Consider the following 23,686-nt stretch of genomic DNA (forward strand, 5'->3'; position numbering starts at 1 on the left):
GCCCGCCCCCAGCATGGGAAGGGAATTCTCTAAAAGTGATAGTTGTCGTGTGTCATGGCGGTGAGATCAGGTGTCCTCTGTGCTTTCTAAACTATTTATATTGTCAATAAATGACGTGATGACCATACATTTTAATAACAAAGCCAAAGCCATCCGTTCGTTTTCGATTCCATAATTGTTTCACACCAGCATCGTTTCAGAATTAACCCTCCTTTGAAATATGAGAGGTTCCCAATTCCTTAAGATCTACAGCCAATGGACAAGCTCCAAATGACCACCTGTCCCTGCCTCGGTCTAACCTTTGTGTTGGGATCCTCTTTCATTACTTGTAGGATTTCTCGGGCCTGGGCAGCCTGCTGCGTGTCAAAACACGTTTGTCGTAAATGACGCCACAGGGACCCCTGAGAGGAAGGCTTAGTATTTCCAGACCTCCCTCAACATCGTCCCTGAAGCCGCACAAAAAACTGGGCACACAGCTGATGCTAAATAAATCTGAACCACGTTATCCGAGCTTCTCTTCCTGTTACCCCTCTGCTATTATTACAGGGACCACAGGGAGGGGCAAATTGAGAAGCTCAAATTCAGATTTGATGCCTGGCAGTGTTATTTGTTCACGGTTTTGTATTGAGGGGGATGTAGGGGTGCTGGCGGAAAAGTTAAAGCTTTGGAGTGACCCAGGGATTTAATTTCTCTGCTTAGCCTGAGCTGCCATCTCCATGGAAACCAACTATATTTTAAACTTCCTTCCAACCACGGTGGGGGATGGGGGGGAAACAAGAAGCTGGAGGGCTTCCAGAAAGTTCCACCGGCTTTGCATGTACAGGCACCTGCTGCCTTTGAGCCAAGAGGCCATGAAGGTGGCAGGTAGGCAGCCCTCCTTTGGGTGTTAGCCTCGGGAAGCGGGGCGCCCTGTAGCCAGCTGGTTCTGGTCTCCGAATGGGAGTTGGGCTCCAGCAAAGTCCGCTGTGGAGAGGAATTTGGTAGGAGGTGGTTTCTGCAGTGAAGCCAACCCAAACAAGACAAGGGCTCAGAAGCTGTGAGAATCCAGGTTTAAAAATAGCCTCACTGAGGAGATACAGTTGTGCAAGGGACAGATGGTTTGTAATGAAGGGTGTGGGTGGGGAGGGGCACGAGGGCTGAAGATGTTTCCTTCACTTGCAATGTCCTCCCCTCGTGGAGGTAAGCAATGCAAAGATCATGGAAAACCAACGGCCCATTGGCTTTGGGATGCATCCCAAGACTTTCAGCAGCAATATGCTTCCTTCTTGAAGTTTCCCTTGGGTTCATTCTAAGGCAGGGAAGACTCCCTGGAGACTGCGCTGACCAAGGCCAGAGGAGCTGGGAGGAGCAGAGCAGGGATGAGGAGGGGCTCCATCTCACATCAGGTTGGGTACCTCAACACTGGCTCCAAGGCTCTCTCCAACCTATAGATGGGAGGGTGGGAGGGCAGGGAAATTGGCCAACGAGAATTTTAAAACTTTAATAAGTTGCTAACAGCTGAAAATAATACAACTCTTTGGGCTCTTCTTGGAAACATGAGAAAAATTTAGGTCCATGTTGTTTCCAACGTTGCTGGCGCGGCTGTCCTCTCTAGACGGTTCCTGGGCTCCCTCATGGCCCCACCTGGCCACCTTCTCTTATTTAGGACCCTGGCTTGGCCCTGGCAGGCACCTGAGTTTGCAACTTCTACCCTAGATCCCTGCTTCTTAACCTTAAGGGGCAGAGGAACTGCCTGCAGATTCGGTTAAAAATGCAGATTCTGATTCAGAAGGCCTCACGTGGGGCCAGAAGCTGCAGCCCTAACAAGCTCCAGGTGATTGGGATGCTGCTAATCCATGGACTGTACTTTGAATGGCAAAGGTCAGGACCAGTGACATCCAACAGAACTTTCTTTGATGGTGAAAGTGTTCGTTATCTGCACTATCCAATATGGTGGCGGCCTATGGCTACGGGGCCCCTGAAACGTGGCTGGTGTGACAGAGTAATGGAATTTTTATTTTTATTTCATTTAAATATACCTAAATCTAAATAGCCAGGTGTGGCTTAGCAGCTACTGTATTGGACGGCACAGGCCCACAGAGTCCCCTGGTGAATGGATTGTAATGTAGACAACAGAAGCCAGAGAAACTCCCCCATGAGACAAGAATCAGGGGAAGTATTTTGAAAGCTGGGCTACAAGGTTACCCAAGGAGGTGCTTCCTACTGAGTCCCTGGCAGGGAGGGGAAAGCCATTCCTTCTAGTCTTTCCTTCGCACTAAATTGGTCTTGCTTTTTGTGCAACGTAAAAGGCTGGCAGGGGCTCTCCCAAGGGCAGCCGGTATCTGAGTGCTTGGACACGTTGGCAAGGACACACGCAGAGCCCCAGGGGACAGAACACAGATGGCCCAACACCAACAGACCCATGCCCGACCCCTCCCCACACCCACCTCTGCAGGGCCAAATGATTGTGTCTGAAGAGCACGTAATGGAAAAACTCAGCCAGCACTCTTTTTAAGTGGGAAGGAAAAGCAACGAGACGGGGGGCGGGGGGGAGGAGAATGGAAATTAGGAGAGCAGACAAGAATGACAGAAAAAGACACAGTAAGGGGGAGGTGAATCTGGGGGCTAAAGTATCAGAGAGACCAGCAGCGGGGGAAGGAATAGGAAGATGCACAGGAGATGGAAGGAGGGGACAGATGTCAGGGAGAAGAGTGTCGAGGGAGGAAATTAGGCAAGTATCAGGGGATTAAGAGGTACCCAGAAACGGCCTGGATGGCACAGCTATCTCAGGGGGCCTGCAGGAGCCCCCACTCCACCCTACCCCACAGGGCAACAAGTGTTAAATACTTACCTCCTCTGTGGATGATCAGGAGATGGCAGGGTGGGGCTTCTTTGGTGCATTTGTTGTGGCACTTTAACCTGAGAGGCAGAAAGAGAGAGAAGGATGGGAAGATAGGTGGGTCAGTGGGTGGGACGGATGGATGGGTGCGTGGATGGATGGATGGGTGGATGGATGGATGGATGGATGGATGGATGGATGGATGGATGGATGGGTTGATGGGTGGGTGGGTGGATGGATGGATGGATGGATGGATGGACGGGTGGATGGATAGGTGAGCCGTGGGTAGGTGGATGGATGAATAGATGGATGTGATGCTCTTTTGGTTTAGAACTCTCTGGAAGCTGTGGATACAAAAATGTGAGCTGAGATAGGGCAGCTAAAGAATCTCCTTGGCAACTAGGATATCAACTGTGAAGAGAATCTGTTGCCATTCTGCTCTCAGAAGTCAACCCTGGGTGGTCCAGAGTGGGTAGCAACTCTTTCACCAGCAGTGTCCATTTCAACTTTATGCTTTGAAAGATATTTCCACTTTTAGTCTGTATTTTTAATCTTTATCATCATCGTCGTCATCATCCAATCCTAATCATCTTCCACTGTTTACTTGTAGATTCATTGGCCAGCCATTGTACTAAACATATTACATATACTATGTCATTTGGTCTTTATAACAACCTTACACAATGAATATTATTATCATTCCCATTTTACAGATGGAGAAACAGATTAACTGAGCTTTCCTGGCAGAAAACTCAGGTGAGCAGTGTCAAAGATGGCTTCTCATTTTTCTTAAAGCCTCAAGCAACAGGAGACAGGCTAACCATGGCTTCCATTTAGGATGAAATTAGAGACAAGTATTCAGTTTTAGAGGTATGAAGAGTTTAGAGTCAAAATGCCCTACTTTGAGACAATCTCACCTTGTTCTCACCCAAAGAAGTTATTAGACTTCAAGAGGATAATAGATAATAAACACCCCAAGTAATTTCAACCTGGTTTGTCTTTTCTTTTTAGAGTTTTATGTCAAAGGCAGCATATACACTGTGGCAGATGCTATGGGTACTCTACCGGTAACCTTTTGGGTTCCCTTGCCATTTCTGTGCATGCCAGCCTAACTTCCAACAGCTGACATCTTTGCCAGAAGGCACCTGCTCAGAGGTTTATTTATTTATTTATTTATTTATTTATTTTAACATGTTTTTTTTTATTTTTATTTTTTTTATTTTAACATGTTTTATTTATTTCTGAGACAGAGAGAGAGAGAGAGAGAACGTGATCAGTGGAGGGTCAGAGAGAGGGGGAGATATAGAATCTGAAACAGGCTCCAGGCTCTGAGCTGTCAGCACAGAGCCTGACGCGGGGCTCGAACCCACGAACCGTGAGATCATGACCTTAGCCAAAGTCGGATGCTTAACCGACTGAGCCCCCCAGGAGCCCTCAGAGGTTTAATATTAAAATACACGGAGGCAGGAGCTGTAGATTTGCCTGCGACCCTCTTCCCCTCTAGGGATTTGATAACTCTCTTTAACAGAATGGTGTAAACGCCCAGTCACAGACTCAACTTTGATTCCTCCGATTAATCTAGCTCAGTGGTTCTCAAAGTGGGGTTCCGAGACCAGTCACACCAGCACCATCTGGGAACTTCTCAGAAATGCCAACTTCTGGGACCCCCACCCCAGACTGATGGACCCAAGACTCCAGAGCTGAAATGCAGTAACCTGTTTTGCTCAAGGCCTCCACCTGAGTCTGCAGTGGGCTTGGGCACAAGAACCACTGGTCTAGTTGATTGTTCTGGAACGTCGTCTACGCATGTTTCCCCAATTTTATTTTGTCTTCCGTCTTTTGGGCCCTAACAGGCACTGAATTCCTCTCTGATATGGAAAGGCTAGACTTGAGGCCGCCAGGGGTATAGCGATGAAGCAGGGAGGGAGGGGGAAAGCGTGGAACAATGCCAAATCATGTCGTAAGAACATGAGTCCATCTCCAATTCTTCGCTCTGACTGCATCAGGGATCTCTCTGGTGCTAACACGTCTTTACATCTCTCTACCACATGCTAAGCCCAGTCCCAGATTTGGACAGGCGACAGTATCCACAGGAAATGTAATGAATTTATTCTTCCGGGGCACCTGGGTGGCTCAGTCGGTTAAGCGCCCGACTTTGGCTCAGGTCATGATCTCTCAGTGTGTGGGTTCAAGCCCCGCACTGGGCTCTGTGCTGACAGCAAGCTCAGAGCCTGGAGCCTGCTTTAGGTCCTATGTCTCCTTCTCTCCCTGCCTCTCCCCTGCTCGTGCTCTCTCTCTCAAAAATAAATAAACGTTAAAAAATTAAAAACTAAATTTATTTTTCCATCTGAACATCTTTTTTTTCTGGTCGCCTTATATTAACAGAAGTGATGCTGATTTTCTGCTCATAATAAGATACATTTTCATCTTTAAATAAATGCATTGAAATTTAAAAAGGCCATAAATAGTAAATAAATAAAAGGAAGGCTGCTACATACATACGACAAAATCATGACAGAGTCATGAGTGAATGACTGAATTATCTCAGGACAAGGTGGCTTGGACAATTCGGAATCATCAAAAATAGGTGGCAGCTCTTGGCCCCCAGAAGTCTGAAATGGTCGAAAAACATTAAGAGTGCTGTCAGGGAGCCCCTGGGTGGCTCCATCCGTTGAGTGTCTGACTTCAGCTCAGGTCATGATCTTGTGGTTCATGGGTTCGAGCCCCACATTAGGCTTGCTGCTGTCAGACAGTCAGTACACAGCCTGCTTCAGCTCCTCTGTGCCTCTCCCTCTGTCCCTCCCCTGCTTGCAAAAAATAAATATTAAAAAAAAAAAAAGAAAAAATGAGGTTCAAAGACACTAGGACTCTGAGAACAAGAGCTGTCACTTACACAGTGTTTGTGATGAACCACGTAATGCCCCCCGGGGCTTTACACAATTTATTTAATCCTCATATCAATCCTAAAAAGTAGAAACTAGGAGCACCTGGAGGGCTCAGGCAGGTAAGCATCTGACCTTGATTTTGGCTCAAATCCTGATCTCACGGTCCCAGGAGAGAGCCCTGCATCAGGCTCCATGAGCAGAGCCTGGTTGGGATTCTCTTCCTCTCTCTCTGCCCCTCCCCTCCTCGAACAAAAAGGTTCTACTGTTATCCCCATTTTACAGAGTGAAAAACTGAGGCCCAGCAAATTTGGATTACTTGCTGAAGGTCAAACAGCCAGTAAGAGACAGAAGTCCCGAGCCCAGCTCTAACCACCACACAGATGCCTGTGAAACCTCCATTCTTCTTCCTTTACATCTTGGGAGTGGGATGAATAAATGGGATTGAGCATCCAGCACAATCAAAATGTCGTCCGTTGAGACGAGCCTAAGATGTCACTTTGCTCTTCCCCCTACAGCTGCCTGACGTCACAAGGATAATACAAATCTCACCTTTCTGCAAATTTGTCTTTTTCTTTTCTAACACGCCCGGAGTCTCAGACCCGAAGGGAAGGTCCCAGCCCCGCCGGAGGCCATGGCTATCGCATCCAAACCCTAGTTCGAAGCTCCAGGGAATGTGCAACCAGCCCTTCATTCATTCTGCAAACACTTAACGAGGCCTACGGGGCCCCAGGTCCTGGGGACACGCCGGGTACAGGGCAGATGAAGCTGCTATGTTTGTGGGGGGGGGGGGGCAGATAAAAACCACGTAAGCAAATATCAGGTAACTGCGGGTGTGGTGAGATGGAGGAAAACTCCTTCAGGGATGGAGGGTATAGGACTGAGAAGGGGGGGTTTCTAGCAGGTGCAAAAGTGTGGGGGGTCAGGAACAAGCTTGGTGGGTTCTGGAGTCAGAGGCTAAAGGCCGATGAGGCCGAAGAGAACAGCAAAGCGATAAAGGCACAAGGAAGGGGAGGAGGACACGGGCAGGGGCCCCCACAACCTTGGTCGGCGTCTGTATTTGCTTCTGCAGCACCAGGGAGGCCACCGGAGGCTGTCCCAGCTGGGATGGGTCAGGCTGACGTCTGGGAAGCCCTGCGTTGTGGCATCCGCTGATGCCAAACGAGAGTGGGACCATGAAGTTTCTGCACTCCTTGCTGTTTGAAACCGCGTGATTCTGCCCTGGAAGCTTCCAGAAAGAAATGCTTCCTTTCTGCCTCTTCCGCCTACGGGTCTTCTCTAAGGGGCGCAGCTGGAATGTGACGTGCAGGTGTGGAGAAGCCCGTTGGCTCCCGTGGGCAGCGCTCTGCAGCGGGAGCAGACAATTCCAGGCAACCTCTGGACCGGGCCCAAACCGGGACGGGCCAGGCGGAGCCTCCGGGGACCCCAGCCCGCTTCCTGCCTCCCCCTGGCACGTTCCCCTCTGCTATCCCTTGCTGCTTGTCTTCTGCAGTTAGAGAAAAGCCTTCCTTCATCTCTGGCCAAAGGACGGAAAACGAACGCTTGTCCTTTTGGGCAGTGCTTCAAAGGGCAGCCCCAGCAAGGGGGGCACAGCCACAGCTCTTGCAGAAAAGCCCAGAGAGACTTAACCCTTTGCACGGAGGCTCGTATGTCAAGCACTAGCACAAGCACTTCCCTCCCTGCACAAGGGCAGGGGAGGAAAGACCCAGATAAGGAAATACACAGGATTCCACCCAAGTTAGACCCTTCCTTTCACTGCCCAGAGAAGGGAAAGCCAGTAAAGTCGACCACCCGCTTCCGAATCAGACGCCCAAGGCTTAACCTCCAAGGTTCTGATTCGGTCTGCACGGAACGTGGGTTTTCGTCAAGTGTACGCCAGAACCACTGCACGAGGGAGACGCAGTCTACTTCCCAAGCAAGGGATGTCGAGAAGCCTAGATCTTCCAGGATAGGAACCCTCCACTCCAAAAAAGCGAAACAGGGTCAGGAAACTATGGAGAAAGGATCTGGGTTCAAGGTCTGGCACTACCACTTCCTGGCTGTGACAGCTTGAGTAAGTCGCTGACCCGCTCTGGGCCACAGTTTCTCCATCTGTAAAATGGGGACCATCATAGCATTTGTAGCTGCAAAGAAACATCATATCTGCAGTCACACAGTTGCAGAGAAAACTGATGATACGACACACGCAGGGTGCCTAGGACAATCACTTGAAGTAGCAAGTACTGCCGTTTTTATTATGGTCATTCTTATCATTGCTAGTTTGTGCGGGAGCATTCCCCTCAAGCCCCTGAGACCCTGCACTGGAGGCCGTTCTTTTGCTGAATTGCGGGCTGGCTGCAACGTCTGGGTCTTTGAAACACCCAGGGGAGGACCTGGTTGGTCACGATCCCAGTCTCCTCCCCCTTGGGCAGGACAACTCAGACGTGTTAGCCGTGAGATTGGACCCCAGCTACCCTGAAGCATTACCAGCCCTACGAAGCACCCAGCACTGGCTGCCTTCCTTCCCCTCTGGGTCTCACTCCCCTGCTCCCCTGCTGGTGTGGTCTGGACGGATACCTCTTAAACTTGCCCTCAAATCCTCGTTTTAAGGTCTTTGAAAAGAGGAGATCCCAACCAGGACACCATGATCGGGAAAGGAGGTTCAAAAGCCAAGGTGGCCAAAGCTCTCACACCAAACCAGGCCCTGTATTCCTTGTTCCTTGTGGGTCTGAAGCCCACAGTCCTTAATGAATTTGGGTCTCCAGGTGCTCCGTTCCACACAGAGAACAACTGACTGCCTGGGACAAAGCTCCCCAGCAAACGTGGCCCGGAGGAGCACCGTGAGAGAGCACGGTCGCTCTAACAATGCCAGGCATCAAGGGGAAGGTCAGATGGGCTTCCGGAAGTAGTTAGAAGCTTGGGCTTCCGAGTCAAGGCAACATGAGCCTGAATGACAGTTCTGCCCTCCCCACACCAAGGGGACATCTGTCCAAAAAATGCCCGAGTGGGGTCCACCAAGACGGCACATAGGTCAAGGTTTCCGTAGGCGGGTGCGACACACTTGAGTGGACACGGGACGCCAATGCGAACCTCACACAGCCGGGCAACTTGAAAAGACTTTTCATTGAAAAGGGTTAATTTTTTTTTTTTTTTTTTTTAACTTTCAAAGCTTAAGAGGATAAGCTTCGGTTATGTAGAAAAGTTGCTTTCGTGGAATATCTTGCTCCCCAAAGGAGCTGCTGGCTAAATGAGACATCCTCTCCACCTGAAAATTAAATACATGAATTTATCTCGAGGGCAAGATCTGGGTCTTCCTCAACCTTGTGAGCCCCCATCCCTGCCCCCCTTTCGGTGCCTGGCCCGGTGGCTGGTGCATAATACAGGCTGAATAAACACTCCAGATGCGTGGAGAGGAAAGGAAAGACAAAAGGAAGGAAGGGCAGGGAAAGCCATCAACACCACTGGTGCCCGGGAGTGAACAGTCTCTATCAAAAGTCTTCTTGAAAAATGATTCTTAGCTTATAAAAGGAATCTCTCACGGCTTGTGAAATGCATGTGTGTCCCTCTCTGCATTCTTCTCTCGAGGTGCTCTCTCCCCCACGGTGTGGGCAGGGCAGGGGTTGGGCCAGAGCACACTGGACTTGCACAGACCTTGCCCGGGAACGGTGGGGGACAAATGACCCCCTGATGAGCAGCTTTGCGGTTTCCTTCATGGATGTGTCACGCCCCCACCTTCCTGTGGGGCAGATGAGAGCCCAGAGACCGGTGCGGCACTGGGATCAGAGGGCTAGCCTTCCCCGAAGAGGGGCGGGCAAGATTCCTGCTCGTGAACATAGTAACGTCCATTCAAACGGTTCATTGGGCAACTGTCACCAGTTTACAAAGTCTGCAACCCTGACTTTGCATTGTCTATACCAGCTTGCTTTGCCACCCATCGGAGCAGGCACAGCCCTTCCTTACTGAGAACAATTGGTGCTTTGAAAACCTGGCCTCCAGCATCTGAATGAGGGAACGTTGAAGAAATGCCAACCTCAGGCCAGGTGCTCTCATGTAACCTGTTTGCTCTGAACAACAACGCTGTAAAGGGTGGAAACCATCGTGCCCATTTCAAAGTCAGAAAGACTGAGGCTCGGTAAGCAACCCAATCATACAGGCATTAGAGAACAGCGTCAGGGTCATTCATTCATTCATGCACGTAAGAATATGATTGCTTTCCTCCTCTGTGCCAGGTGCTGGGTGAGGCCCTGGGGTGTGTGTAATAAAACAGGGCAAGAATTCCCTCTCTTTAAAAAAAAATTTTTTTTTAATATTTATTTTTGAGAGAGAGAGACAGCGACAGAGTGCAAGTGGGGAAGGGGCAGTGAGCGAGGGAGGCACAGAATCCAAAGCAGGCTCCAGGCTCTGAGCTGTCAGCACAGAGCTTGACATGGGGCTTGAACCCACAAACTGTGAGATCATGACCTGCACCAAAGTCGGACGCTTAACCAACTGAGCCACCCGGGCGCCCCAAGAATTCTCTCTTTAATCACCTCTCTTGCAAACCCCCAGCAGGGAGTTTGCCATCCAGGTACGTAAACCCATCTCTTACTATTTCAAGTATGAACATCTTTCCATCCATCCCACTGCCTCAGAGTGGCCCCCTTTCTAGAAAGGAACCCCCATGGATCAGAACTAGGTTCTCAGGGCCGTGGGTTGCCAAGAACCACTTTCCCTCCAGAAGCTCCTTTTGAGATCTATTTATTCCACCAACAAACATTTACTGAGCGGTTTCTATGCGCCACGTATTGCGCTGGCCCTGGAGGTACAGAGAGCAGAAAACACGAGCAGAACCCTACCCTCAACTAGGTTAAAGTCCGGTCAGAGAGACAGGCAGGTACATAGGTGAAGACAATGCAGTTATGTTCTATGGAATGATGGTGAAGGACAGGGTGCATCTGAAGGCAGTCTGGGAGGGCTTCCTGCAGGAAGAGGTGACCAAGCTGAGCCTGAAGGATACAGGGGAGCTGGCTGAAGTGTGCAAGGGAGATCCAGGCAGAAGTAATAAAAGGCAGTGCAAGGATGTGCCGATTGGTAGGCAGGTGGCCTGCCGTAGCCACTGGGGTTGACGGCTTGGTGACGCTGGTGACCCTCGAGGAGGGAGGTCAGAAGGACAGCTAAGCAAGGGAGGGTGCAGTATGCCACTGGGAGCCTGGATTTACCCTGAGAGCAAGGGAGAGCCAAAGAAGGATTTTAAGTGGGGAGGCCAAGACTGGATACGCATTTTGCAAAGACCCCCGTCTGGCAGCAGAATATGTACAATTAAAGGGCACCAAAGCTCCCTCGCGCATTATCTTCCTGACTTCGTGCTTCTGCTTTCCCTCTCCCAGGTCACTGCAGTAAGTGCTCCTCAAGGCTTCTTGCAAAATCACAAAACCGAATCACTGGCGCCTTTATAGGGGGGATTGTTTCACCGATTCCCCCAGCCGAGCAGTTCTGTCTCGTCTTGGTTCCCATGGTCTCTCACTTGGGCCAAGGCTTCGAGAAATACCCCCATACGCTCTCAGGGGAGGGTATCAAACCCCTTCTCCCTCTCCCCGCTGGCATGTCTGCGAGGCTGAGCTCTGGCCCACGACTGGTAAGAAAAAACAAACCCAACAACAGAGATGAACAAGGTTGGTGAGGAGCATTAACACATAAATCATACCGCAGGCTCCAGCAAAATAATGAAAAATGATCAGGAAAACCTGGCACTTCTCTCCAACAGAGGATACACTGCAAGAAAGCCGTGGATTTATTAGCTGTTGGAGGTGCCACCGCCCCTCATCCTCAACTTCTCAACTTCCCCAAGAGACGAGAGAGTGACCTGCAGGGGTTCATCGGAACACAAAGACCTGTTCGCCCTTTTTTTTTTTTTTAATTTTTTTAAAATGTTCTTATTTATTTTCAAAAAGACAGAGAGACAGAGTACTAATGGGGGAGGGGCGGAGAGAAAGGGAGACACGGAATCCGAAGCAGGCTCCAGGCTCTGAGCTGTCAGCACAGAGCCCGACGCGGGGCTCGAGCTCAAGAACCCTGAGATCATGATGTGAGCCAAAGCTGGATGTCCAATCAACTGAGCCACCCAGGCGCCCCCTGCTTGCCATTCTTCAGTTCAAGAAACAAGAGGACAGGGTAGCAGGCTTGGGGAAAGAGAAAGAGAAAGATTACTAGCTCTGGCCTGGGGTCAGGCTGAGATCAGATTCGCATCTTCCATTCTGCCTGTTTAATTCAAGGAGAAGAAGAGTGGGGGCTAGCATTTGTTGCTGGCCTACTGTGTGGCTGGCCCTTTGCCCACGCAAAGTGGTTAAGAGTCTGGGATCTTGAGTCAGAGAGACTGGTGGTTTGATGAGCAGATCCACTCACTGAGAGACTTGTGGATTTTCTCCTGAAGGCCTCCGTTTCCTCACTTGTAAAAATGGGGAGGAAGAGACCCTACCTTCCAGGGTTGTTGCAAGGATTATGAGATCATGCATGTAAACTGTTTAGTAAAATGCCCAGCACTTAGTAAGCCCTCAATATATCATATTATCAGCACCATCATCATCACACTCAATGCCCACCTCAGCGTCCAGCAGAATTATTTCTTAAGTTGTTTTATTTACTTTTCTTTTTTTGACAGAGAGAGGGAGGGGCAGAGAGGGAGAGAAAGAATCCCAAGCCGACTCTGCGCTGTCAGCACGGAGCCCGATGCGGGGCTTGATCTCACAAACCATGAAATCATAACCTGAGTCAAAATCAAGAATCGGATGCTTACCTGCCGAGCCACCCAGGAGCCCCTCCAGTAAAATTATAATCCTCCTTCCCATGCAAATGTAGTTGGACCCAAAGTTTTGCACATAGTGGGTAAAAACTCCTATAAGGGACCGTGAATTCCCATTATCATTGTCGCAAAAACAGAAATGTTTCTATTAATGGAAAAGTAAGTTCAGGCTTCAAGCTGGTGATCTCTGAAATGCACGCTTATAATTATATCCTGCCAATATCCTGTGTGTGTGGTATAAATTCCTGAAGCTTCCAGGAACTTTGCGGCAGCTGCAACGTCAGGGCTCATCAGCTCCTGAGTCCTTCCAGGGCCGGGGAAATGAGTGCACCCTGGTGCTCAAAGCAACCATGGCTTACTCCACACTCATGTCCTGTCCCCTGGGGCTGGAATCACTGTGCAAAACCAGGAAATTTTTAGATAAAACATGGCATTTTGATGCAGAAATACAGGTTAGGAGAATATACAAGGCAAGAAAAGAGCCAATAAGTACACAAAATCCAAGTAGAAAGATCCAATAACAGAGCCACGGCTCATTTAAATGAAAATTAGTAGAGGTGCCTGGGTGGCTCAGTCAGTTGAGCATTCAACTCCGGCTCAGGTCATGATCTTGGAGTTCGTGAGTTTGAGCCTTGCGTCGGGCTCTGTGCTGACAGCTCAGAGCCTGGAGCCTGCTTCAGATTCTGTCTCCCTCTCTCTCTGCCCCACCCCTGCTCATGCTCTGTCTCTCTGTCTCTCTCAAAAATAAATAAAAACATTAAAACAATTTTTAATGAAAATTACTAAAGTGCCAGCTTACAAATAAGTGTGAACATGTCCAGCCAGGCTAACCAAAGGCAGAAGGAGAAGGGACGTGTATAAAGGGCATTCAAACACTGGAATAAACTGGAAGTCTTGGGCTGGTTAACTCAGTCTTCCAAGCTCACTCTTTACCTTCCCAGGGAAATGATTATAGGTCTCACCCCTAATCAGGGGTGACAGCTGACAGGGGTCAGCTGTGCTGACAGCTCAGAGCCTGGAGCCTGCTTCAGATTCTGTGTCTCCCTGTCGCTCTGCCCCTCCCCTGCTCATGCTCTGTCTCTCTCAAAAACAAACAAAGCGGCACTCTAGAACTGAATTATAAATCTACCACGGTCTCACTGGTTGGCAATGCCTGTTTCACTGTATAAACCAGGAGTAATTCCAGCAAGGGCGATTCTGCTCCCCCTGGGAAGATCTGGCAATTTCTGGAGACACTTTTGGTTGTCACAACTCGGGATGGAGTGTGTGTGTGTGTGTGTGTGTGTGTGTGTGTATGTGTGTGTGTTGGGGGTGCTCCTGGCCTTTGTGGGTGGAGGCCAGCGATGCTGCTAATTATCCTGCAATGCACAGGGCAGTCGCCCAAACAAGGAATGATCAGGCCCCAAAGTGCAATGGCTCTGAGGTTGAGAAACCCTATTACACACGCTTGAACAGGTCTCCCAAGAAGTTAGACCGTTCAGAATATCCTGAAAGACAAACGGGGAACAAGAACTACAGAAAAGCAGGAAACGTGCTACATTTTCCAGAACTTTCCCTCACTTCCACCCACGGAGGTGATTTAGTGAGTAGGATTCTCTTCCTTCTCTGCAGTAGTAGAAAATCCATTTCTGCAACTTAATAACTATTGAACAACTTGTCAAAAAGTTCTGATTTGAAAAGGGAATCCTCAAGTCATTCATGCGACTGGTGTCCTCACACGTCCTACGACATCCAATGAATGGTTCAGCCTCATTTTACTTCAGAGAGGTTTAGAAACTTCCCCAGAGTCACACAGCCCAGACGTGGCAGAACCAGGACCTAAAGACAGCTCTCTCTGGACCCTGCTGCGGTGCCGCTCACAGCCCAGAGCCCCCGAGGGATCAGGCTGAGACTGGAGTTACCTGAAAACCACACCCCCCATTCTGACTCCCGAACCCCTCCCGTCTCAGGTTATAAGAGCAGCCTGACCTGGGACATCAGAACTTCTGGCTTCTGCCTCCGACTGCACAGAAGCAAAGGGCACCTGACACCCGCTCTGGCCTCCCCAAGGCCTTACCCTTGGCAAGTGACCCACTCCAGCAAGAGGACGGCTCTCCAGGGTTCAAGGAACAGGGCTGGATGGGGAGTGGGCGGCCCCTACCCAGTCCGGAACCACAGGGAGCAGCACTCAGGAGCTCAGTGGAGGCGTGGCCTGGTGCGGAGTCACACAGCAGAATCCTATTTCCTGGCCCCCAGGCCCCTCCCGGGACAAACAACTGAAAAATATGCTCGAGTCCTTCTAAGTCGTGATGCAGGCTTTGCCCGTGCCTGTGTGCTCACCCAGAACCCCTTCCCCCCGCTCCATGTGGCTACTCCCCACTCCTCCACACGGAGCCCCATCTGGAGTTCGAACTCATGGACTGTGAGATCATGACCTGAGCTGAAGTCAGACACTCAACCAACTCAACTGGGAGCCACCCAGGCGCCCCTCCTCCCTAAAGACTCCAAAGGCGCCAGAGACAGCCTCTCCGATGTGCATCATGTATGTGCCCCCCCAACAGTAATAATTACCCACCTGCTTCACCCCTCCTTCTAGAGCCATGTTCCTCACTCATACTCCAGTGCAAATCTGAATCCTCTGGGAGGTTTATTAAAAATGCAGGTTTCAGGGGCTCCTGGGTGGCTCGGTCGGTTAAGCACTTCAGCTCAGGTCATGATCTCACAGTTCATGGGTTCGAGCCCCATGTCAGGCTCTGTGCTGACAGCTAGCTCAGAGCCTGGAGCCTGCTTAAGATTCCGTGTCTCCCTCTCTCTCTGACCCTCCCCTGCTCACGCTGTCTCTCTCTCTCTCTCTCTCTCAGAAATAAATAAAACATTAAAAATTAAAAAAAGAAAAGAAAAGAAAAAAACCACAGGTTTCAGAGTGCCTGGGTGTCTCAGTCGGTTATGCATTCGACTCTTGATTTCGACTCGGGTTGTGATCTCACAGTTCATGGGTTTGAGCCCCACCTTGGGCTGTGCACTGACTGTGCAGAGCCTGCTTGAGATTTTCTCTCTCCCTCTCTCTCTGCTCCTCCCCTGCTCACTCACTCTCTCAATAAACAAATAAACTAAAAAAAAAAAAAAAAAAAAAAATGCAGGTTCCTATGCCCTATGGCCAGAGTCTGAGCCAAGAAGTCTTGGTAGGGGTTTAGATGTGATGATTTTAAGCTTTAAGTCACTGGCAATCACTGTGAGCATCTGGAGGACCCCAACCATGTCTCTTTCACCTTCAGATCCCAAGAGGTGGTGCAGAAATGCCCCTCACACCACACACTGAAGCAGAGCTGCTGACCGAACCGAACACAACCTAAAAGAAGGAGCGGGGGGAAGGGAGGCTACAACATGCACGAGAGACAGAAGATTCAAATGCTACTTCTCCACTGACAATTCTGAAAGACGTCTCCCCCCCTTCCACATTCAGTCCTTGTAGTAAAAACAAACAAAACAAAACAAAAAAACTAAAAAACACACATACAAAAACACCTCGGTTCAAACTCTTGTTCCCTAGAGCACAAGCCACCGAATTCACCCCTGCGCACTGTCCTGCATCACGTGCAGGTAAGGGCTGGACAGGTTTCCCGGGAGCCAGACCTCGGCCCTACAGAAACCTGTAGAAAGACCCTGAGAAGGTGAAAGATGCAGATGACGCGGGAATGAGGGCTGGGGACTCCATCAGCATCTTCCTGCAGCTGAATCCCCAGTCAGCAGACAATACGTGGATTGTGCTGACATCCGACCATTAGAACGAAACTCCATTCCGCACTCATGAACCTATTAGATGAAAAGTCCTCAATTCAGATAACTGCAAATTGCTTTCTGAGCATAATTTCCTATTAGTTTGCTAATCTCTCTATTCAGAACGCCAACAAGACAGCTGATGATAATTCCGGGGGAAGTGGCCATTAAGCCGAAGCAGGAGGAGAGGGGGTTAGATGTTCGCAAGTATCCTGGCTTCCTGGGGGGGTACCCCAAAATTAATCCATAAAGTTAGTAACAGTATTAGCTTTCATTTATGAAGTTCTTACAGTGTGCCAGGTACGGGGCTGAGCACTTTCCCTTACTTAGCTCACTTAATTTTTGTTTCATTTGTTTATTTGTATTTTTGGGTGTTTTTTTTTTTAACCATCTAGTGAGGTGGATATTATTTTCCTCTTGGGACAGAAGGAGAAACGGGACTCAGAAGTGGTCACACAGCTGTTAGTGGAAGAGTCAGGATTCAAATGCAGGTGTGTGTGTCTGACCTATAACCCGGGGTTCCGATCGTGCCTTATCTGTTGGGCTTATCACACAAATATTTACTGGATGAAAGTACTGGAGAGATGATGATGAATAAGAATCAAGTTTATATGATTGGGTCTAAGAGAGGAAACAGTACAAAAGCCTGAAAAATAGTTAGCAAAGATCGACCAGTCTATAAAAAAATGAACAACAACAACAAAAAACAACAAAAACCCCAAACACAAACCTCATATGCTGAAAGGTCAGGCTGCGAAATAAAGTTTGATTTTTGTCAAACTACTACTTTTATGCAGAGGAGTGATCCTCAAAATGTGGTTCCAGGACCAGCAGCATCAGCGGCACCTGGGAACCTACCAGAAACGCAAATTCTGGGGCTCCCCCCGCCCCGACCTGTTGCATCAGAGACTCTGGGGCGGGCCCAGGAATCTGTGTTTTAACACACCCTCCAGGGGATTCTGATGAACACCCAAGTTGAGACCCATGATCTAGACAAAGAAAATCAGCTCTAACAGGGGATTTGGCGATCACTCAGAGGAGTGCTTCTCAAACCTCAACGTGTACAAGAATCACCAGGACAATCTTAAGTTGCAGAGTCTGGGGTGGGCATAGACCGAGAGTCTGCATTTCTAACCAGCTCCCAGATGCTGCTGGCGCTCCTGGTACGGGGACCACCGTGAGGTCGCAAGGGTCCAGTCCAATCCTTTTCACCCACGGAGTTTCAAGCAACACCAAACCAACACTGCATTAGGTTAAAAAAAAAAAAGGAAAAACAAGCAAACTAAAAAAGTCTTGCCTTCAGGGCAGATTCATGCCTCTGGGATGCTTCAGGGGAATAGGAAACGTCCAGTGCCACAGATTACGGCTTTTTGGAAGTTCCCGTCAAATATGAAAATTTCCCCGAGCCCTCTAATTAAAATCTTAGCCCTCACCTCGGCCCTTCCCCTCTGCCTTCACTGCTTCGTTCTCCTTAGTACGCGCCATCCTCTGCACAGATGATCTATTTCCTCTCCTAGCATGTGAAGTCCATGAGGGCAGGAATTTTGTGTGTTTTATTCCCTGTGGTCTCCCTTCCTCCTAGAAGCGCTCCTGGCACATTTATTAAGTAGCTGCTCAATAAACAGGGAGGAAATGAACAAGTTTCCGTGCCGCCTCTGTGCAATGCCACCTGTCACCGCTCTGTATGCTCGCACGCCAGTCCCCCCGAAATTCATTTCTCTATAGGCGTGTCCTCCCCTAAACTCCCTGACAATGGTGTCTGCGTGTTACCGTTTCTGTCCCCCATCCAACCCTTCTGGCAGCCCATCAGTGTGTCCCAAATTTTGCCAATCTTCGAAACCACATAAAAGCTGCAGGATTTGGTTCATGGAAGAGCGAATCCAAACTTCAGCTGGTGATAGCAGTAAAAATAAAGCCAGCTCATAATTACGTACTAGAGATAGCTCTAAACTCTGTTGGAGTTACACAAATGTCAAAAAAAAAAAAAAAAAAAAACACACAACACCGGAAGCACGCCGGAACTTCATAGAGCTCTGCTTTCCCTGTCCTGGCAGCTTTTCTGAGAGCTGAGCAAAGTGGTGAGATCACCGGTGCAATCCTAATGTGGCTTGAATTCTTCTTAGGTAGCCATCTCTGCACAAGGTGGAGCGAGGAAGAATGTTCTTTGACAAAACACCGTAATCGAGAGCAAGAACAATTCATTGGCTCCTTCCAATAGCCCTACGGAGGACGCCAGCATCAACCCACTTTGCAGATGGGAAAACTGAGCCCCGAGATGACAACAAGCCTCTTGCTCAAGCTCATGCAGAGAATGCAGCAGTGGAGCTGGGACTCTAACTCAGTTCTGGCTGCTTCCAAAGCCTCCCTGTGCTTCCCCCCCAGGCCCCCACCCCTTCCCCAGAGGCCTCCGCCACCCCTTGGTGGGGGGTCTGAGTCTTTGATCATTACTTCTGGAACGGAGAGCAGGAGCAAAGGCTGCCTCAGAGTTCCACCTCTAGGGCTGAAAATTAAAACGGCTCGGGAAGTGTTCAGCCTCACTGACTCCCGGCGGCGTCCCTGTCACCTAATTACCTGACTTCAAAGCCTCCACTCCGCAGGTGTGAGGATGTGAGAGCTGCGGCTCCGCCTCAGAACACGGAGTGACTGCACATGGACGAGACAGCCCCCCCATCCCCACCCCTACCCGCACCCCGCCCGAGCAGCTGGTGTAGGGGCCGCATCTGACAGCCTTCATGGTGGACCCGAGGGCCTGGCCTCGGAGTCAGAAGGACCAGAGGCCACCGTCCTGAGGGCTCACTGTGAGCCAGGGTCTACGAAGACCAAGGCAGGGGTGGGGGCCTCCGGATGGTTACGCCTGGTGACTTCTCCCCACCCCCTTCTGCCAGGGAGCTTCCGGATCCTTAGGGGTTGGAACTAAGTAATCCTCCCCAAGTCCGTCACTCAGCTGAGACACCCAGGTTGTGCGGAGAGCGAGGGGATGCCAGTGCTGCTGTCCCCTCCCCCCTCCATCAAGGGGCAGGGATGTGGGGGAGGGGGGTGAAGGAGCCCAAATGGGAGTTCCCAGCCTGGGCTGGACAAGGAAAGAGGAACTCCTACGTCCCCTGAAACTAAAGGGCTCCCCTAAAGCAGGCAGACAGATGCATTTCCACCTGTCGCTCTTAGCTACAGCTGAATAATACTGACAATTTTTTAAATCTTTTTTTTATTTTTTTAATGTTTTTTATTTGTTTCTAGGAGAGAGAGAGAGAGAGACAGCATGAGCAGGGGAGGGTCAGAGAGAGAGGGAGTCACAGACTCTGAAACAGGCTCCAGGCTCTGAGCTGGCAGTCAGCACAGAGCCCGACGCGGGGCTCGAACCCACAAACCGCGAGATCGTGACCTAAGTGAAAGTTGGACGCTTAACCGACTAAGCCACCCAGGCGCCCCAATATTGACAATTTTATAGGGATTGGACCAGAGAGGTATTTCACCCTCGCTTACGGAAAGAGAGCGGGCGGCCAGGCAAAAAAGGCACTTGTGACCTGTGACAGAGGACAGAGCTCTGAGCCTGGCACCGGGCTATGTCCTTCCGTACTGATTTACTGAATGCTTACCACCATCCCAGCCAGGTTCGCTGATTGCTCCTCCCACGCAGTTAAACACACACACACACACACACACACACACACACACACACACACACAGCAGGAACAGAAACGTGAGCTGACTTGCCCAAAGTCACGCAGCTAGAGCATCACAGAGCCAGGATTTGAGCCCATCTTACTCTGACTCCACGGCCCATGCTGGACATCGGCCTTAGTCTCTTCCCTCCCTGCCTTTTGCCAGCCATGAGCTGGAACGTGCGTGTGGAAGTGGGGGAGGTGTGTGAGAGCTTGAGAGCAGCATGATCCCATAGAAGGAAGCGGGGCGAGGGGTCAGGGCTGTGTGCCCTCAGGCAGGTGACTTACCCTTGCCGAGACTCAGCTTTCACATCTGTAAAATGGGGAGCATCAGAACACTGTCCCCCGCCACCAACCCAGAGGAGAAAAAGTAAAGGAGAAAAAGACTTCACACACTCTCACTCAGCAATTGGCAAGCTACTGCCGAGGAGGCAAAGCGGGCCCGCAGCAGTGATGCAAATAAGGTTATATTAGAATAAACACATTTGTCGCACCTATTTGCTTACATATTGTCTCTGGTTGTTTTGGAGCTACGTGGCCGTGGCCAGGTTGAGTGGCTATCACAGAGACCCCTGGGTCCTCAAAGTCTAAAGTATTTACTATCCAGTCACCTAGAGAAAAAAAGTGTGCCAACCCCTGATCTTAGACGCTGTGAACCTGCAGCATACCGCTGGGCCTCGGCAGACAGTGGTAAACGTTTCTAGCACCCTCCATCAGCTCTGGTTCTCATTCAGAATTGCTCTCCTTGACCCCCTGCCCAAAGGCAGAGAGGTTCACTTAAGACACAGTCCCGAAAGTGGGGCAAGCAATTCTGCTGCAAGCTAAGAAAACAGACTTCTGTGAGCAATTTCAAGGGCCAGCACGGCTCTAGCAGACATCAGGCCCCCCGCAAATGCTTCCCGGTGCAGCCACTTACTTGCAATTTTTACACTTGAGGCCAAAAAGCATTCCTTTCCCACAGACTGTGCACGTCTGAGACATCCAGTACTTGGTGGAAAACCTGTGGAAAAGAGACAGAAAACGTTCAAGGCCAAGCTGAGGGTGACCGAGCTATCTCTTAGACAGGATGAGCCGCTTAAAGGGTAAGTGCACAGGCGCTGGAGTCTAGTCTGGCTTCTTCTGAGATGTGTGACTTCATCAAGCTGTTTGGGCCACCGGGGCCTCAGTCTTCCTCTCTGTAAAGTGGGGATGATGCCGGTATCAGCCTCACAGATTGCTGTGAGGATGAAACAGGTCATGCCTGTCAAGGGCATCACAGTGCCTGGCATGTAGTCAGTGCTCACTCCATTGGGCTGTGACTCTGTCATCACCTGGACATTCATGATAGTCCTTCGTTCATTCAACAGGCATTGCCCAGTGGTCTGCTATATGCCAAGTTCAGTTCTGGGACCGAGCGATGGATGAGGGGCTAGAACTGCCCTCAGAGACCCTCAGAGCAAGGTGGGACCTCCCGGGACTCTGGCAGATCCATCCCCCAGTCTCTGCCAATCACATCACCTGGGGAGCTTTGATGGGGGCCTCCCCACTTCAAAGAGTGGAGGCCTCAAATCTGAGTAGCAGAAAAAGATCTCTAATGTGAAAGCTCTTTCAGATCATCGGCTCATCTTTCCCTCTCCTCCCCCAACCGCCACACTTGCTGCCCACGTAAGGCGGTTTCGACATCTCTGATGTACAGCTGCTGGCAGGGAACAGAGGTGCGTGAGATTAACTTCCCGGGGCTCCCACGGCTGCCGGGGTGCCTTCTTCCCCCGAGAGATACCAGGCAGCAGCTGGGCTGCCCAAGAAAAGCATTGAAGGTTGCCGGGTCAGAGTTAATTTTCATTTTCATTTTTTGCCACTTTCAGCAGGAGTTGTATCTAATCTCCACCACCTCTGAGTGTCAAAATGAAAATCAGAAGTGATTATGTAACTTGGTGCCTGAAAATTTTGAGGGCAAGGGTGCAGCCCTCTGCTGTACCAACTTGCTTGATTTGGGTCAGTCACCCTCCAAGCAGAACGAGGCGCAGCTCAAAGCTAGGGAGGCAAAGAGCAAATATTCTGAACAGAGGCTCTTGTGGCTAAGGGAACTCCCTCTCCACTTCTGTACTGGGGGGTGGTTAAGCCTTTTTCTGCCCCTTCCACAGGGCCAGTAAGTTTGCCTGGGTCTACTTTATGGGATTCGGCAGCTCTGGGGAGAGGTGAATAGAACTGTGGTCCAGTGGGGCACCTGGGTGGCTCAGTTGGTTAAGCGTCCGACTTCGGCTCAGGTCATGATCTCACGGTTCATGGGTTCGAGCCCCGCGTCGGGCTCTGTGCTGACAGCTAGCTCAGAGCCTGGAGACTTCTTCAGATACTGTATCTCCCTCTCTCTCTGACCCTCCCCTGCTCACACTGTCTCTGTCTCTCTCAGAAATAAATAAAACATTTAAAAAAAAAAGTAAAAAAAAGAATTGTGGTCCAGCCCCCAGCCAGCAATGTGGGGATGGAGGGGAGGCAGCGTAAGCTCTGTAGCCGGAGTTCTCTTTCCTTTCCAGTCCTCTCCCATCTCTGGGATCAGCTCTCTCTGTTTCTGAGCTCTGGCTCAAGTAACTCTAGGGACAGTGGATGAAATGGGGTTTTAATTTCATTTCTTCACCAAGGCTGGGGTGAGTCTAGGTCTCCTCTCCTGGCATGGATCCCTGGTTACGCTAGAGTGATGGGGCAGCCCAAGTCCTGGCTCCACCAAGAAGACATTCCTGATGCCCGAGACCATCATCCTTCCTCTGAGAATCAGTATTGGAATATGAGGTACCACTAGATCTAACACTAAGTTGCTAGAGCTGGGGGATGGGGCTGAGCCACAGGGCAATCCCTAGGGTCAGGGTCAATGCAGGGGTGAAGCCGAGTTGGGGGTGTAGCCCATCTGAGGTGGAGAAGATCAGGGGTGAAGCCAATCCAGAGGGGGAGCTGAGTCTGGAATGAGGTCAGTTCAGGGGTGGAGCTGAGCCAGGGGTGTGACCAGCCCAAAGTGGCGCTGAGCCCTGGGTATTGGGAAGCACACAAAAAAGGCCCTTCTCTTTGATGCCTTTCTCTCTACGTCACACTGCAGGACCACTGACGTGTCTATCATGTATTTCTCACTGCTTCCTCCACCGTTTTCTCATTTGGGTCTTAACAACTATTCTGTCAACATATTTCTTTGAAAAACTGTTGACAAGGTGCCATTCCGGGACAGAGTGTGCTCATTCCCACCTCGACCCACTCGCCCATGGCGATGTCTGCCCCTGGTACTGCCCGCCTCCCCCCCTTATAGCCCCAATCCCACGTACTGTCATGTCTGTTACCATCTAACCCCCCACTGCACCGCGGGCTCCCCAAGGGCTCCTTGTGCAGCGCTGAAACCCAGGCACGGAAATTCTCCACAAACACTCATGCAAAGAATCCGTGAATGAGTGAACGGGTCCCTCGGCTAGTTCCCAGAGGCCTCCCGGTGCATACAGTGTTCAAAGAACACAGAGAGCTGAAGTCAATTAGCTTGTAGACCCATCCCTTAACTGTGCACGGCCTCAGTTTCCCTATCTGTCAAATGGATATGATCACACTTGTGCTATGTGAGGAGACTGTGAGGGTAATGACATAAAATGTAGAAAGTTAAATCTGCAAAGTCAAAGAACTGCTTATAAGGACTGTCTAGTAGATTCAAGTCTCCTTCCCGATGGGACATGTGTACCCCTGGTGAGGTCATTCCATGGATCCAACCGGGCTGGAGCTCCGGGCCTGCCCCTCACCAGACAGAGAGTAAGCATCTCTGACTTCACTATTCAGTCTTGTCTTCTGGGTGGGGAGACCCAAAATT

The 23,686-nt window shown here is 50.2% G+C and overlaps 1 protein-coding gene across 1 annotated transcript in view; it reads right to left on the reverse strand.

Moving 5' to 3' along the window:
* KSR2 (kinase suppressor of ras 2) overlaps nt 1–23,686 on the reverse strand; it is a 420,995-nt gene that overhangs the window by 81,646 nt on the left and 315,663 nt on the right. Inside the window, exons 7-8 of the mRNA XM_039236742.1 lie at nt 20,789–20,872; nt 2,833–2,898 (exon numbers count right to left, since the gene is read on the reverse strand). Coding sequence (XP_039092673.1) covers nt 2,833–2,898; nt 20,789–20,872 — 150 coding nt within the window. The remainder of the gene's footprint in view (nt 1–2,832; nt 2,899–20,788; nt 20,873–23,686) is intronic.

Source organism: Hyaena hyaena, unplaced genomic scaffold (genome assembly GCF_003009895.1).
Source record: "Hyaena hyaena isolate Hyena2069 unplaced genomic scaffold, ASM300989v1 scaffold_0, whole genome shotgun sequence".
Taxonomy (NCBI): Eukaryota; Metazoa; Chordata; class Mammalia; order Carnivora; family Hyaenidae; genus Hyaena; species Hyaena hyaena.